This window comes from Salmo salar, chromosome 20 (genome assembly GCF_965601325.2).
Source record: "Salmo salar chromosome 20, fSalSal1, whole genome shotgun sequence".
NCBI classification, from domain to species: Eukaryota; Metazoa; Chordata; class Actinopteri; order Salmoniformes; family Salmonidae; genus Salmo; species Salmo salar.
The window spans coordinates 36,481,725-36,499,764 of record NC_138310.1 but is presented as its reverse complement, the minus strand read 5'-3'; the positions used below and the strand labels follow the sequence as shown (position 1 = coordinate 36,499,764).

The following is an 18,040-nucleotide window of genomic DNA, read 5'->3' as shown; positions in this document are numbered from 1 at the left end:
TTGTAAACTGTAGCATTAAGATTTCTCAAAGGGGCCTAGCCAGAACCATGAAAAACAGTCCCAGACCATTTTTCCTTCTCCACCAAACTTTACAGTTGGCACTAAGCATTGGGGCAGGTGGTGTTCTCCTGGCATTTGCCAAACCTAGATTTGTCCATCGGACTGACAGATGGTGAAGTGTGATTCATCACTCCAGAGAAAGCGTTTCCACTGCTCCAGAGTCCAATGACGGCGAACTTTACACCACTCCAGCTGACGCTTCGCAGTGCGCCTGATGAGCTTAGGCTTGTGTCTGGCTGCTAGGCCATGGAAACCCATTTCATGAAGCTCCCGATTAACATTTATTGTGCTGATGTTGCTTCCAGAGACAGTTTGGAACTCGAAATCAGTGTTTACACCCATTCTGTGCGCTTGTGTGGCTTACCGCTTTGCGGCCGTAGTTGCTCTTAAATGTTTCCACTCGACAATAACAGCACTTACAGTAGACCGAGGCAGCTCTAGTAGGGCAGAAATTTGACGAACTGACTTGTTGGAAGGGTGGCATCCTATGACAGTGCCACGTTGAAAGTCACTGAACTCTTCATTAAGGCCATTCTACTGCCAATGTTTGGCTAAACATGTTTGCATGGCTGTGTGGTTTATTTTATACCTGTCAGCAATGGATGTGGCTGAAATAGCCAAATCCACACATTTTAAGGGGTGTCAACATTTCTATAAACAGTGTATTCAGAAAGTATTCAGACCCTTTCACTTTTTCCAAATTTTGTTACGTTACAGCCTTTTTCTAAAATTGATTAAATATGTTTTTCCTCCTCAATCTACACACAATATCCCATAATGACAAAGCAAAAACAGGTTGTTAGAATGTTTGCAATTTATTTCTTTATTTGTATTTATTTTTTAAACAGACCGTACACAAGTATTCAGACCTGTTGCTATGAGACTCAAAATTGAGCTCCGGTGCATCCTGTTTCCATTGATCATCCTTGAGATGTTTCTACAAGTTGATTGGAGTCCACCTATGGTAAATTCAATTGATTGGACATGATTTGGAAAGGCACACTCCTGTCTATATAAGGTCCCACAGTTGACTGAATGTCAGAGAAAAAAATAAAATAAAATAAAAGTAAGCCATGAGGTAGGAGTTGTATGTAGAGCGCCGTGATAGAATTGTGTCGAGGCACAGGTCTGGGGAAGGGTACCAAAACATTTCTGCAGCATTGAAGGTCCCCCAAGAAAACAATGGCCTCCATCATTCTTAAATGGAAGAAGTTTGGAACCACCAAGACTCTTCCTAGAGCTGGCCGCCTGGCCAAACTGAGAAATCAGGGGAGAAGGATCTAGGTCAGGGAGGTGACCAAGAACCCAATGGTTACTCTGACAGAGCTCCAGAGAAGGACAACCATCTCTTCAGCACTTCACCAATAAGGCTTTTATGGTAGACTGGCCAGACGTAAGCCACTCCTTTGTAAAACGCACATGACAGCCCGCTTGGAGTTTGCCAAAAGTCACCTAAAGGATTCTCCGACCATAAGAAACAAGGTTCTTTGTTCTGATGAAACCAAGATTGAACTCTTTGGCCTGAATGCCAAGCATCACGTCTGGAGGACACCTGGCACCATCCTTATGGTGAAGCATGTTGAAGGTTCACCTTCCAACAGGACAACGACTCTAAGTACACAGCAAAGACAATGCAGGAGTGGCTTCGGGACAAGTCTCTGAATGTCCTTGAGTGGCCCAGCCAGAGCCTGCTCCCCATCTAACCTGACAGAGCTTGAGAGGATCTGCAGAGAAGAATGGGAGAAACTCCCCAAATACAGGTGTGCCAAGATTGTAGCGTCATACCCAAGACTCAAGGCGGTAATTTTATGCCAAAGGTGCTTGAACTAAGTACTGAGTAAAGGGTCTGAATACCTATGTAAATGGTTTATTTCAGTTGAATTTTGTTTATTTTATCATTCTAGAATAAGTCTGTGGAAATAGTCAAGGGGTCTGAATACTTTCTGAATATAGTGTATTTCCACAATGGGGAATTTCTCTCACCTCAAGTTAAATATATCCCACCCCAGGAGTGAGAAAAAATGTTGGTCCCATGTTAATGTGATGAAATAAAAAAAATTCCCTGAAATTTTCCATACGAACAAAAGCTTATTTTGCTAAAATGTTGTGCCCAAATTTGTTTACTTAAATACTTTGTTTTTTAAAAATACTGTTAGTGCGTATTTGTCCTTTGCCACCTGACAGGTGTGGCATATCAAGAAGCTGATTAAACAACACGATCATTACACAGGTACACCTTGTGCTCGGGACAATAAAAGGCCACTGAAATGTGCAGTTTTGTCACACAACACAATGCCACAGATGTCTCAAGTTTTGAGGGAGCATGCAACTGGCATGCTGACTGCAGGAATGTCCACCAGAGCTGTTGCCTGCTAACTGAATGTTAATTTCTCTACCATAAGCTGCATCCACAGAGGAGTATTTCTGTATGTAATAAGGCCCTTTTGAGTGGAAAAAAATCATTCTGATTGGCTGGGCCTGGCTCCCCAGCGGGTGGGCCTATGCTCTCCAAGGCCCACCCATGGCTGCACCCCTGCCCGTCATGTGATATCCATAGATTAGAGACAAATTAATTTATTTCAATTGACTTATTTCCTTATATAAACTGTATCTCAGTAAAAACGTAGAAATTGTTACATTTATATTTTTGTTCCGTATATTAAGGTGGTGTGAAAAACTGCAGATCTACATAGAAAGGGGCCTGAATGGAGATGCACAACAAAAAGCATCCTTTATTTCCTTGTTACAAACACAAACGACCCTGCCCAAACAATGTGGTAGCGTTTTCACTCAGAGGACTTTTAACAAAGGCTCCTTTTTATCCGACTTCATCGCCCTCGTTGTTATATTGTGAAACCACCAGCTACATCAGATAAGCTAAAAATAATGGTTATATGAACACTCACAAAGCAGGTTGAAAGTTAGTGACAGGAAACCATGTGATGTTGAGAAGCAGCTGTCACACATAAGTAACTACACAGTCAGTCACTGCGTAGTTACAAAGATCTAAAAGTAATTTCAGTCAGGTTCATTGTCGGGTTAAAATGAAATAACAGCTCAATGTTTATTGAATTATTTGGGTTGTTTACAAAATGTGTCAGTACAGTCACAGTATCAATAGTATTATATAGCATTCAAAAGTGCAGGTAGGTAGCCTAGCTGTTAAGAAGACAAAAAGGTCACTGGTTTCGAACCCCCAAACTGACTAGGTGAAAACTCTGTCGATGTGCTCTTGAGCAAATTGCTCCTGTAAGTCACTCTGGATAAGAGTGTCTGCTAAATGACTAAAACATAAAAAGTGCCTGCCTTTTAGAATGTAATGAAATTAAACATCATAGAAAGCATGAACCGAGAGGGGATTATATTACAAAAAACAAACAAACAAAAATAAACACCGTTTTCATAATTTGTAGCTGAGTCCAGACTGGCTTATGTGGCAGAACAGAGTCACGGAAAAACACATGCCCAGGACCTACCAACATAGAAAAACAAAATGGATGTGTTAGCCTACATGGTGTTCTGGTGGAGTTTTCATTTCCATCTAATACATGTTTAAAAACTCATGCAACAGCCTCCCAAATGGCCATACATAGAGCATGGTCTTATCTGGTAAAAATGAGTGCACACTGCTTTATATAGGGAATAGGGTGCCATTTGGGACACAATACCTATTTCTTAAAAGCTATACATGATGATTGATACATATAGTTGACAGATTATCCTGGTCAGGAATAAGACATGTTTATCATGTGAATGTGGATAGCCCTGTCACTGACACCCTGTATTTACAAGTATGGGAAGATGACCATACCTCAATAATGCAGAGCACAATCACAGCAGCTCCAGTGGCTAGGAAGTTCTCCTCAAACCAGGCCTTCAGCTTATTGTAACAACCCTGAGATGAAGAAGAGAAAACATTGCTGAGTGACAGCTATGTTTTTTTATGTACAGTACCAGTCAAAAGTTTGGACACACCTACTCATTACAGGGTTTTTCTTTATTTTGACTATTTTCTACATTGTAGAATAATAGTGAAGACATTAAAACTATGAAATAACACATATGGAATCATTTAGCCACCCTTTGCCTTGATGTCAGCTTTGCACACGCTTGGTATTCTCTCAACCAGCTTCATGAGTTAGTCACCCGGAATGCTTTTCCAACAGGAGTTCCCACATATGCTAAGCATTTGTTGGGTGCTTTTCCTTCACTCTGCGGTCCAATTCATCCCAAACCACCTCAATTGGGTTGAGGTCGGGTGATTGTGGAGGCAAGGTCATCTGATGCAGTACTCCATCACTCTCCTTCTTGGTCAAATAGCCCTTACACAGCCTGAAGGTGTGTTTTGGGTCATTGTAGAACGTCATTGTAAATAAGAATTTGTTCTTAACTGAATTGCCTAGTTAAATAAAGGTTAAATAAAATAAAATAAAAATTGTCCTGTTGAAAAACAAATGATTGTCCCACTAAGCGCAAACCAGAAGTATGGTGTATCGCTGCAGAATGCCTTGAATTGAAATAAAATCACTGACAGTGTCACCAGCAAGGCACCCCCATACCTCCATTTCCACGCTTCACGGTGGGAACCACACATGCGGAGATCACAAAGACACGGTGGTTTGAACCAAAAATCGCAAATTTAGACTCATCAGACCAAAGGACAGATTTCCACCGGTCTAATGTCCATTGCTTGTGTTTCTTGGACAAAGCAAGTCTCTTCTTCTTATTGGTGTCCCTCGGTAGTGGTTTCTTTGCAGCAATTCGACCATGAAGGCCTGATTCATGCAGTCTCCTCTGAACAGTTGATGTTGAGATGTGTCTGTTACTTGAACTCTGTGAAGCATTTATTTGGGCTGCAATTTCTGAGGCTGGTAACTCTAATGAACTTATCCTCTGCATTAGAGGTAACTCTGGGTCTTCCTTTCCTGTGTCGGTCCTCATGAGAAACAGTTTCATCATAGCGCTTGATGGTTTTTGCGACTGCACTTGAAGAAACTTTCAAAGTTCTTGACATTTTCCGGATTGACTGACCTTCGTGTCTTAAAGTAATGATGGACTGTCATTTCTCTTTGCTTATTTGAGCTGTTCTTGCCATAATATGGACTTGGTCTTTTACCAAATAGGGCTATCTTCTCTATACCACCCTTACCTTGTCACAACACAACTGATTGGCTCAATCGTATAAACACTTTTTTGGTTACTACATGATTCCATATGTGTTATTTCATAGTTTTGATGTCTTCAATATGATTCTACAATGTAGAAAATAGTAACAATTATTTTAAACCCTGTAATCAGTAGGTGTTTCCAAACTTTTGACTGGTACTCTAGTTTTATAGTTCAGTTCACTTGTTACCCACATGAAAGGATATTTTTTTTAAAAATTTGTTGATTTTTTTATTTCACCTTTATTTAACCAGGTAGGCCAGTTGAGAACAAGTTCTCATTTACAACTACGACCTGGCCAAGATAAAGCATAGCAGCGCGACAAAAACAACAACACAGAGTTACACATAAACAAACGTACAGTCAATAACACAAAAGAAAAGAAAAATAGAAAGATCTTTGTACAGTGTGTGCAAATGTAGAAGAGTAGGAAGGTAGGCAATAACTAGTCCAGAGGCAAAAATAATTACAATTTAGCATTAATACTGGAGTGATATATGTGCAGATGACAATGTGCAAGTAGAGATACTGGGGTGCAAAAGAGCAAGAAATAATATGGGGATGAGGTAGTCGGGTGTGCTATTTACAGATTGGCTGTGTAAAGGTACAGTGATTGGTAAGCTGCTCTGACAGCTGATGCTTAAAGTTAGAGAGGGAGATATAAGACTCCACCTTCAGTGATTTTTGCAGTACATTCCAGTCATTGGCAGTAGAGAACTGGAAGGATAGGCGGCCAAAGGAAGTGTTGGCTTTGGGGATGACCAGTGTAATATACCTGCTGGAGCGAGTGCTACGGGTGGGTGTTGCTATGGTGACCAATGAGCTGAGATAAGGCGGGGCTTTACCTAGCAAAGACTTATAGATGACCTGGAGCCAGTGGGATTGGCGACGGATATGTAGTGAGGGCCAGCCAACGAGAGCATACAGGTCGCAGTGGTGGGTAGTATATGGGGCTTTGGTGATAAAACGAATGGCACTGTGATAGACTCATCCAATTTGCTGAGTAGAGAGTTGGGGGCTATTTTCTAAATGACATCTCCGAAGTCAAGGATCGGTAGGATAGTCAGTTTTACGAGGGTGTGTTTGGCAGCATGAGTGAAGGAGGCTTTGATGCGAAATAGGATGCCGATTCTAGATTTCATTTTGGATTGGTGACGCTTAATGTGAGTCTGGAAGGAGAGTTTACAGTCTAACCAGACACCTAGGTATTTGTAGTCGTCCACATATTCTAGGTCAGAAGCGTCCAGAATAGTGATGCTAGTCGGGCAGGAGGGTGTGCGCAGCAATCAGTTGAAGAGCATGCACTTAGTTTTACTTGCTTTTAAAAGCAGTTGGAGGCCACGGAGGGAGTGTTGTATGGCATTGAAGCTCGTTTGGAGGTTTGTTAGCACAGTGTCCAAAGAAGGGCCAGATGTATACAGAATGGTGTCGTCTATGTAGAGGTGGATCAGAGAATCACCAGCAGCAAGGGCGACATCATTGATATGTACAGAGAAAAGAGTCGGCCTGAGAATTGAGCTCTGTGGCACCCCCATAGTGACTGCCAGAGGTCCGGACAACAGGCCCTGCCGATTTGACACACTGAACTCTATCTGAGAAGTAGTTGGTAAACCAGGCGAGCAGTCATTTGAGAAGCCAAGGCTATTGAGTATGCCGATAAGAATGCGGTGATTGACAGAGTCGAAAGCCTTGGCCAGGTCGATGAAGACGGCTGCACAGTACTGTCTTTTATCGATGCCGGTTATGATATCGTTTAGGACCTTGAGCGTGGCTGAGGTGCACCCGTGACCAGCTCGGAAACCATATTGCATGGTGGAGAAGGTACGGTGGGATTCGAAATGGTCGGTTATCTGTTTATTAACTTGGCTTTCGAAGATTTTAGAAAAGGCAGGGCAGGATGGATATAGGTCTATAACAGTTTGGGTCTAAGGTGTCTCCCCCTTTGAAGAGGGGAAGACCATTATGTGGTACCATTCCATTTCAATTCCAGTCAATTCAGAAAGTAAACCAAATTCTAATTCCAATTCAAAATGTTCATCATTGAAAAGCATTGAAGGGAATTGGAAATGGAATTTCAGTGTACTTCCTGAATTGACCTCAAGCCTGGCAGCGTATCTCTTTCCAGTATACCGGCTGATTGAGGTCACATTGGGTCTTGGAGCAGCAGGACACAGGCACGTTATCCTTCCAGTCACTTGAGTTATGGACCCCACAGCACTGGAACTACATAGTTTGTAATAGAATTAAACATGACAAAAGCAGTGTTATCAACACATGAAACAACATCACATTTCCACTCACTTTTGTTCACATGCCTGGGAGGGCTAAAGAGGGAGTCTACGTGTTTCATTGTAAAGTCTCAGTGTCTCCCTATAAGACCTGGTCATGTCACTATATAGTACATACGGTACCATTTGGGACGCACACTAAATGTTTCTTGCTCAAAAAAATAAAGGGAACACTTAAACAACACAATGTAACTCCAAGTCAATCACACTTCTGTGAAATCAAACTGTCCAGTTAGGAAGCAACACTGATTGACAATAAATTTCACATGCTGTTGTGCAAATGGAATAGACAACAAGTGGAAATTATAGGCAATTAGCAAGACACCCCCAATAAAGGAATGGTTCTGCAGGTGGTAACCACCGACCACTTCTCAGTTCCTATGCTTCCTGGCTGATGTTTTGGTCACTTTTGAATGCTGGCGGTGCTTTCACTCTAGTGGTAACATGAGACGGAGTCTACAACCCACACAAGTGGCTCAGGTAGTGCAGCTCATCCAGGATGGCACATCAATGCGAGCTGTGGCAAGAAGGTTTGCTGTGTATGTCAGCGTAGTGTTCAGAGCATGGAGGCGCTACCAGGAGACAGGCCAGTACATCAGGAGATGTGGAGGAGGCCGTAAGAGGGCAACAACCCAGCAGCAGGACCGCTACCTCCACCTTTGTGCAAGGAGGAGCACTGCCAGAGCCCTGCAAAATGACCTCCAGCAGGCCACAAATGTGCATGTGTCTGCTCAAACGGTCAGAAATAGACTCCATGAGGGTGATATGAGGGCCCGACGTCCACAGGTGGGGGTTGTGCTTACAGCCCAACACCGTGCAGAACGTTTGGCATTTGCCAGAGAACACCAAGATTGGCAAATTCGCCACTGACGCCCTGTGCTCTTCACAGATGAAAGCAGGTTCACACTGAGCACATGTGACAGACGTGACAGTCTGGAGACGCCGTGGAGAACGTTCTGCTGCCTGCAACATCCTCCAGCATGACCGGTTTGGCGGTGGGTCAGTCATGGTGTGGGGTGGCATTTCTTTGGGGGGCCGCACAGCCCTCCATGTGCTCGCCAGAGGTAGCTGCCATTAGGTACCGAGATGAGATCCTCAGACCCCTTGTGAGACCATATGCTGGTGCGGTTGGCCCTGGGTTCCTTCTAATGCAAGACAATGCTAGACCTCATGTGGCTGGAGTGTGTCAGCAGTTCCTGCAAGAGGAAGGCATTGATGCTATGGACTGGCCCGCCCGTTCCCCAGACCTGAATCCAATTGAGCACATCTGGGACATCATGTCTCGCTCCATCCACCAATGCCACGTTGCACCACAGACTGTCCAGGAGTTGGCGGATGCTTTAGTCCAGGTCTGGGAGGAGATCCCTCAGGAGACCATCCGCCACCTCATTAGGAGCATGCCCAGGCGTTGTAGGGAGGTCATACAGGCACGTGGAGGCCACACACACTACTGAGCCTCATTTTGACTTGTTTTAAGGACATTACATCAAAGTTGGATCAGCCTGTAGTGTGGTTTTCCACTTTCATTTTGAGTGTGACTCCAAATCCAGACCTCCATGGGTTGATAAATTGGATTTCCATTGATTATTTTTGTGTGATTTTGTTGTCAGCACATTCAACTATGTAAAGATAAAAGTATTTAATAAGATTATTTCATTCATTCAGATCTAGGATGTGTTATTTTAATGTTCCCTTAATTTTTTTGAGCAGTGTATTTCACAGCACACGCTCACCGTGGTCTGAATGATGTCCCAGTCGCCCGTGCTCATTGTTAAATTCCCAGCTTTAGCTGGTTCCCGGGACTTCTCCAGACTGTCTGTGAGATCCCTCTGTAGGAAGCTGTCAATCTAAGCACACACATGAATTATTTGGCAGTATGAACATCTCTTAAAACGCTACCTGATTATCTCCTATCATCTTTGAGCTTTCCTCACAACAATGGCCCTCTCTCAATCCCTGATGTTCCTCATGTAAATTAGTAATGTATTAAAGTTCTCTTCTTCACTTCATTTTCTGTCACCCCTCTCAAATCTCCTCCCAACATCCCAGTGCCCATCTGTTATATCTTACCTTGCTCTCATATAAAAGCAGTAGAAAGGCTGCAGTCAGCTCCACCAACATCAGAATGAACAGCAGGATGAAAAACTGAAAATCAAGAAAGTACAAGTGTTTGTAAGTCATTTTAATTAAAGCAAGGACAGTGAATGATCCCCACCTGGGCAAAAACTGGTTGAATCAATGTTATTTCCACGTCATTTCAACCCAAAAATTCAATGTGATGACATAGAATCAATGTGGAAAACTGATTGGATTTGAAAAAATTCATCAACGGCAGGGGATTTTGTCTTTTTTTTCACCCATCTTTTAACTTAAATCCAACGACAGGGTGACATTGTTGGATGATTTCATGATGAATTAATGTTAGACAACTCAACCAAATGTAAATCAAAACTAGACGTTGAACTGATGTCTGTGCCCAGTGGGATGAGACCAATGTCTCTAAAAAATATGAAATTATGTCAAATGTGAGACCTACAGTGACAAGGAGACAGTGGTTCTCTTTCAGGGCCCCCAGGAACCCCAGGAAGGACACACAGGTCATGATGATGCCGGTGATGAAGAGCATGTTGGCAATGTTCAGGGAGGACAGGGACGGGATGAGAGACGACACCTTAGAGTTCATCATCATGAACACTCCAAAACCAAACCCTGCCGTTCCACAGATCTGACAACAACCAAATCACAACAGCATGTGTTCAACATACAGTACCAGTCAAAAGTTTGGACACACCTACTCATTCAAGGGTTTTTCTTTATTTTAAGATTTTCTACATTTTAGAATAATAGTGAAGATATCAAAACTATGAAATAACACATATGGAATAATGTAGTACCAAAAAACTGTTAAACAAATCAAAATATATTTTATATTTGAGATTCCTCAAAGTAGCCACCCTTTGCCTTGATGTCAGCTTTGCATACTCTTGGCATTCTCTCAACCAGTTTCATGAGGTAGTCACCTGGAATGCATTTCAATTAACAGGTGTACCTTCTTTTCTTCTCAATGCGTTTGAGCCAATCAGTTGTGTTGTGACAAGGTAAGGGTGGTATACAGAAGACAGCCCTATTTGGTAAAATACCAAGTCCATATTATGGCAAGAAAAGCTCAAATAAGCAAAGAGAAACGACAGTCCATCATTACTTTAAGACACGAAGGTCAGTCAATCCGGAAAATTTCAAGAACTTTGAAAGTTTCTTCAAGTGCAGTCACAAAAACAATCAAGCGCTATGATGAAACTGGACCGCCACAGGAAAGGAAAACCCAGAGTTACCTCTGGTGCAGAGGATAAGTTCATTAAGAGTTACCAGCCTCAGAAATTGCAGCCCAAATAAATGCTTCACAAGAGGTCAAGTAACAGACATATCTCAACTGGTTCCCACTTAGAATTCAAGGCACACTTAACCAGCATGGCTACCACAGCATTCTTGCAGCGATACACCATCCCATCTGATATGCGCTTAGTGGGACTATCATTTGTTTTTCAATAGGACAATGACTCAACAGACCTCAAAAGACAGTACTGTGCAGCCGTCTTCATCGACCTGGCCAAGGCTTTCAACTCTGTCAATCACCGTATTCTTATCGGCAGACTCAATAGCCTTGGTTTTTCTAACGACTGCCTTGCCTGGTTCACCAACTACTTTGCAGACAGAGTTCAGTGTGTCAAATCGGAAGGCATGTTGTCCGGACCTCTGGCAGTCTCTATGGGGGTACCACAGGGTTCAATTCTCGGGCTGACTCTTTTCTCTGTATATATCAATGATGTCGCTCTTGCTGCGGGCGATTCCCTGATCCACCTCTACGCAGACGTCACCATTCTGTATACATCTGGCCCTTCCTTGGACACTGTGCTAACTAACCTCCAAACGAGCTTCAATGCCATACAACACTCCTTCCGTGGCCTCCAACTGCTCTTAAACACTAGTAAAACCAAATGCATGCTTTTCAACCATTCGCTGCCTGCACCCGCCCGCCAGACTAGCATCATCACCCTGGACGGTTCCGACCTAGAATGTGTGGACCACTACAAATACCTACGTGTCTGGCTAGACTGTAAACTCTCCTTCCAGACTCACATTAAACATCTCCAATCCAAAATCAAATCTAGAATCGGCTTTCTATTTCGCAACAAAGCCTCCTACACTCACGCCGCCAAACTTACCCTAGTAAAACTGACTATCCTACCGATCCTCGACGTCGGCGATGTCATCTACAAAATAGCTTCCAATACTCTACTCAGCAAACTGGATGCAGTCTATCACAGTGCCATCCGTTTTGTTACCAAATCACCTTATACCACCCACCACTGCGACCTGTATGCTCTAGTCGGCTGGCCCTCGCTACATATTCGTCGCCAGACCCACTGGCTCCAGGTCATCTATAAGACTATGCTTGGTAAAGCTCCACCTTATCTCAGTTCACTGGTCACAATAACAACACCCACCCGTAGCACTCGCTCCAGCAGGTATATCTCACTGATCATCCCCAAAGCCAACACCTCATTTGGCCGCTTTTCATTCCAGTTCTCTGCTGCCAGTGACTGGAACGAATTGCAAAAATCGCTGAAGTTGGAGACTTTTATTTCCCTCACCAACTTTAACCTCTAGAGGACCCCTTCAAGATAAAATCCCGTTAATGGGATTGGTTGGACAACAACCAATGAGATAGCACGGCGCTAAATAAAAATTTAAAAAATCTCAAAATTAAAATTCAGGTATTATACGGCATTTTAAAGATACTCTACTCGTTAATCCAATCACATTGTCCGATTTCAAAAAGGCTTTACGGTGAAAGCAAAACATTCGATTATTTTAGGATAGCACATTAGCAAAAAAAAAGCCATTTTCCAAGCACGGATAGCCGTCACAAAACCAGATATACAGCTAAAATTAAGCACTAACCTTTGACAATCTTCATCAGATGACACTCCTAGGACATCATGTTAGACAATACATGCATTTTTTGTTCGATCAAGTTCATATTTATATCCAAAAACCCAATTTTTACATTGGCGCGTGATGTTCAGAACATGTTTTCTCCCCATAACTTCCGGTGAATAGGCACATACATTTACAGAAAAACTCATAAACGTTGACAAATTATTTAAAGAATTAGAGATAATCTACTCCTTTATGCAACCACTTTGTCAGATTTCAAAATAACTTTACGGAAAAAGAACATTGTTCAATATTCTGAGTACAGAACTTAGCCTTCAATGCTAAGCTATACAGTTAGCCTACAACCACGGCATCGACAAATCTAAAAAAATATGTTCAAAATATTTTCTTACCTTTGCTGATCTTCGGCGGAATGCACTCGGAAGGGCACCCACTTCCACAAGAAATGTTCATTTGTTCTGCAAAGTCCATCATTTATTTCCAAATACGTCCGTTTTGTTGACCCATCCAGCACACTTTACAATGCCATGTGGCGTGGACGCAAATCCATAGACGAAATGGTCAAAAGTTCCATTACCGTTTGTGGAAACACGTCAAACGATGTTTACAATCAATCCTTTAGGGTATTTTTTAACGTAAAATTGCGATAATTTTACAACCAGGTAATAGGTATTCATCCCAGAAGAAAAATAAAAAACAACAAAGTCACGTGCACGCGCGTCATAAGACACCTGTCCTCAGACTGGCCAGTGATTGACTGAGCCACAATTTTCTGCCCGGTAACAGGTGACGGATGAAACCAGTTCCTAAAGATTGTTGACAGCCAATGGAAGAGTTAGGAGGTGCAACGTAAATCCTATGTCACTGTAGTTTTTCAAGGGATTCAAAAGAAAAACTACATTTCTAATTTCTCCCACTTCCTGATTCAATTTTCTCAGGTTTTTGCCTGCCATATGAGTTCTGTTATACTCACAGACACCATTCAAACAGTTTTAGAAACTTCAGAGTGTTTTCTATCCAAATATACTAATAATATGCATATTCTATTTTCTGGGCCAGAGTAGTAACCTGTTTAAATTGGCTACGTTTTTCATCCGGCCGTGAAAATATTGCCCCCTAGGCCCAACAGGTTTTAAACATCAGCTATCTGAGCAGCTAACCGATCGCTGCAGCTGTACATAGCCCATCTGTACATTGCCCACCCTATCTACCTACCTCATCCCTTACTGTTTTTATTTGATTTACTTTTCTGCTCTTTTTCACACCAGTATCTCTACATGCACATCTTCATATGCTCATTTATCACTCCAGTGTTAATCTGCTAAATTGTAATTATTTGCTCCTATGGCCTATTTATTGCCTACCTCCTCATGCCTTTTGCACACATATATAGACTTTCTTTTTTCTACTGTATCATTAACTTGTTTATTGTGTTATTGGCTTGTTTGTTTACTCCATGTGTAACTCTGTGTTGTTGTCTGTGTCACACTGCTTTGCTTTATCTTGGCCAGGTCACAGTTGTAAATGAGAACTTGTTCTCAACTTGCCTACCTGGTTAAATAAAGGTGAAATAATAATAAAAATAAAATATTGATCAAGAAGGAGAGTGATGGAGCGCTGCATCAGATGACCTGGTCTCCACAATCACCCGACCTCAATCCAATTGAAATGGTTTCGGATGAGTTGGACCGCAGCGTGAAGGAAAAGCAGCCAACAATGGCTCAGCATATGTGGGAACTCCTTCAAGACTATTGCAAAAGCATTCCAGATGAAGCTGGTTGAGAGAATGTCAAGAGTGTGCAAAGCTTAACAAAGGGTGGCTACTTGGAAGAATCTCAAATATAAAATATATTTTGATTTGTTTAACAATTTTTTGGTTACTACATGATTCCATATGTTATTTAATAGTTTTGATGTCTTAATTGTTATTCTACAATGTAGAATAATCTGTGCCAATATATCCTCCAAACACCGGCTTCGAGGGCATAATCACTTTTATACAAGGGGTTACCAACATATTTTCATTAAAAACGTTATTTTGATGAATTTATTCATACAATTCCATCCTTTCACAAGATATAGTCCCGACACAAATCTAGGGTTGCTGCCCAAACCGGCTGGTCGTTTGTTCTATCGTTTCGGTTGCTATCCAGTCTTTTTGTTCTGTATCTATGGACGCGACCCAGCCATCCAGTCTTTTTGTTCTGTATCTATGGACGCGACCCAGCCATCCAGTCTTTTTGTTCTGTACCTATGGACCCGACCCAGTCGTTCAGTCTTTTTGTTCTATATCTATGGACGCAACCCAGTCGTTCGTTGTAAATGTTCCATTGCCATACTGGCTGGCAACGTTCTTATCCATTGCTTACTAGCTAGCCAACTACAGCTAACAGTCACGTCAAAAAGTGCAGCCAGAATAACAGCAAAGAAGCCGCATTTGCATTTGTTCAAGCTGTTTTCTAGTGACATTTATTTAAATAACAATCAGCTAATGAGGCGCGATTTCACCTGGCATAGAACATGTGCTCTCTTGTCTGGACACTATTGTTCAAAGGCGCTAGCCAACAACACAGCTAACACAACCACTTCAAACGGAAGCTGTAAAGACTGCAAGCTAGCTGCATTTCGTTTCGTTTGACCTTTTTTCAATTGACATTTCTTTGTATACATCCATAAAAAGGATACCGGCTGATTCATGATTTCAACTGGCAGAGAAACGCCGCCTGCCTGTCTGTCTGTCTCGTCACGACACGTTCATTACCATGGGATAGCTGGAGATCGAATTTGAATATTGAAGCAATGTTGCAAATGTCGGAGAGACAGACAGCAAGTTTTATGCAAATCTCCACTTTTGAAAACTAAATGTTAGTCTAAAAAAAAGTCAGATGGAACAGAGTAAATAGGCATTTTAAAGTCATAGATTTAGCCGGTGGTAACTTGTGGAATAGACACCAGCTGGAATGTGATAAATGTACACTGAAATATTGAACATGGGTTTTTATCTCATTGAGGGAAGGAAGAGTAGAAGGTAACAGATGGATGTTTGGGATACATACAAAGCACAAGAAGTTAACCACACACATGGTGTATTTCAAACACTTGAGGCAATTTTGAGCCATTTCCCAGAAGTACGTTCAGACCTGAAAAAACAAAACAAGAGACAGATAAACACACAATGTGCCAACAGATCAATGAAAAGCGTGTCTTTAACACAGAAACCGTCAGTGAAAACAGCAACATACAATACCACACAAATGCACAGCAAAGATTGTTTAAAAACTGTGAGGACACCTCTGAGTCAGATTTGTATTTTGTTCATCTAAAGAAATGAGAAGGAGCATGGAACCATTGTCTGAGACTGAGTAGTGAGGCCATCAAGTGTCACACAGTATGAGGAAATGAGCATGCTTTATCTGGTTTCCTGTGTATAATACTTCATTTAAATTTACCCAGGGGACCAGGCTGGTTTTCATCATAGTTTTTACCCTGATGTTTAGACCAAGACAGTTTTATATCGATTTAGTCTTTGAGGAAATATCTGTGGAAGTAAACCAACATCATAACAATATTTCATTCAACTGTGGGATGAATGTGTGTAGAATTGTACACCTTCTTCAGGTTAATATACTGAACAAAAATGTAAACGCAACATGAAACAATTTCAATGATTTTACTGAGTTACAGTCCACATAAGGAAATCAGTCAACTGAAAAAAATTCATTAGGCCCTAATCCATGGATTTCACATGACTTGGAAGGGGCACAGCCATGGGTGGGCATAGGCCCACCCACTTGGGAGCCAGGCCCAGCCAATCAGAATATGTTTTTCCCCACTAAAGGGCTTTATTACAGACAGCAATACTCCTCATCAGTTGTCTGGGTGGCTGGTTTCAGGCGACCCCGCAGGTGAAGAAGCCGGATGTGGAGGTTCTGGGCTGGCGTGGATACACGCGGTCGGCGGTTGTGAGGCCGGTTGGAAGTACTGCCAAATTCTCAAAAATGACGTTGGAGGTGGCTTATGGTAGAGAAATTAACATTCAATTCTCTGGCAACAGCTCTGGTGGACATTCCTGCAGACAGCATGCCATTTGCATGCTCCCTCAAAACTTGAGACATCTGTGGAATTGTGTTGTGTGACAAAACAACACATTTTAGATTGGCCTTTTTTGTCCCCAGCACAAGGTGCACCTGTGTGTAATGATCATGCTGTTTAATCAGCTTCTTGATATGCCATACCTGTCAGGTGGATGTATTATCTTGGCGAATGAGAAATGCTCACTAACAGGGATATAAACATATTTGTGCACAAATTTTGAGAAAAAGAAGCTTTTTGTGCGTATGGAAAATTTCTGGGATGTTTTATTTAATCTAATGAAACATGGGACCAACACTTACATGTTGCGTTGATATTTTTGTTCAGTAATATGTGTCCAACCCAATATCACCCTAATCCTCTGAAACCATGCTGTGTCTGTAATTGATAAACATAATGAAATGAAACTGTTTCAATGTCAAATTTAAAATGTACTTAATTTCCTCCTTGACATTCAAGCTAATTTCAATTACTGCCAAACGACCTCTAAGAGTCTAAGAAACCCCAAACTACCCTACCTTTCTTGTTATACCACATTTATAAAATGTCTTCAAATAGATGTTTTCAATAATACTGACAACATTACATTTTAGATTGTTCTCAGACAAGGTTTAATAAGTTATTGTTACTCTCTCTTTATAAACCCATGACCAATGTCTCTTATCCCTTGGTTAGCTATGTCTATTAGATCAATAGACACATGCAGTAAGTCACTCATGACAATCAAAATACAATCAAATGTCCTCTTTGTTTTATAACCAATAAAATATAACTTTCAATTAAAGATGATGACATTGAGACATCATTAAATTCCTGTGAGAATGGTATCAATTGAGCTTTAGTGAATTAAGAAAATGTCAACCTTGTGCTTACCTTGTCAGTTGAAATAGTGATACAAGTGTAACTCAAGCCCAATACCCTCTACAATACGTTGTTTAGAGGATGTACTGCTCCTTTGACTTTACCGTACTGGTACTTCCCATTCTCATTAGACTCTGAAGGCAAGGGGTTTGTCAGTTCATTCTACTTCCTTATTCTGGGGCACACTGGGAAAAATCTATACTGAGAACGTGTGCCATGCATTTTAAACTAGCAAAAGGAAACACAAAAGGTCTAAAGTTGTGGTAACCCTTTTCTACCAGTGGAGGGGAATTTGGCACCTATGTTTTCAACTATAAATAACCAATGATCCAAAAATATTTTCTGAAGTAAAAACTGACTCACTGTTGTTTCAATCATGCCTACTCTGTAAAAGTGAAAATGTGCTATGCACATCCACATTTTGAGAGGTATGGTTTAATGGTTTAATACACAGGTAGGAGCAGTCAAAAATTGAGATGATTATTGTTTACATACATTTTTTTCTGTAAGTTTTAAACAATCCCTATAACATACACATATATTAGTCTCTCAGGTGAGATTCATCCAGAATGAAATCAAAAGATGAATATACAGAATGATACCTGAAAATGGCT

The 18,040-nt window shown here is 41.5% G+C and overlaps 1 protein-coding gene across 4 annotated transcripts; it reads right to left on the bottom strand.

Annotated features, from left to right (window-relative positions):
- Nucleotides 1-3,099: 3,099 nt before the first annotated feature.
- LOC106580528 (leukocyte surface antigen CD53) lies at nt 3,100-17,553 on the bottom strand. Of its 4 annotated transcripts, none has more exons than XM_014161700.3 (8): nt 17,439-17,553; nt 15,530-15,613; nt 10,051-10,239; nt 9,585-9,659; nt 9,248-9,361; nt 7,357-7,449; nt 3,872-3,955; nt 3,100-3,532 (listed from the first exon to the last, which is right to left on the bottom strand). In XM_014161700.3, exons 2-8 carry the CDS (start codon nt 15,590-15,592, stop codon nt 3,461-3,463), a joined length of 690 nt encoding a protein of 229 aa, XP_014017175.1. In that variant the 5' UTR covers nt 15,593-15,613; nt 17,439-17,553; the 3' UTR covers nt 3,100-3,460. The 4 variants fall into 4 exon arrangements, with proteins under 4 accessions (XP_014017175.1, XP_045559235.1, XP_014017178.1 ...); XM_045703279.2 differs by having other exon boundaries at nt 15,555-15,613; nt 17,439-17,528; XM_014161703.3 differs by lacking the exon at nt 7,357-7,449.
- Between the last annotated feature and the right edge of the window lie 487 nt (nt 17,554-18,040).

What these genes read in the sequence shown, in the direction of transcription:
- LOC106580528 (XM_014161700.3), bottom strand. Translation starts at nt 15,592, where the DNA reads ATGGCTCAAAATTGCCTCAAGTGTTTGAAATACACCATGTGTGTGGTT. An exon ending in TGCTTTTATATGAGAGCAAG is followed by an intron (nt 9,362 to 9,584) that starts GTAAGATATAAC and finishes GTGTGTGCTTAG; the next exon opens with ATTGACAGCTTCCTACAGAG. An exon ending in GGGACATCATTCAGACCACG is followed by an intron (nt 7,450 to 9,247) that starts GTGAGCGTGTGC and finishes CAAACTATGTAG; the next exon opens with TTCCAGTGCTGTGGGGTCCA.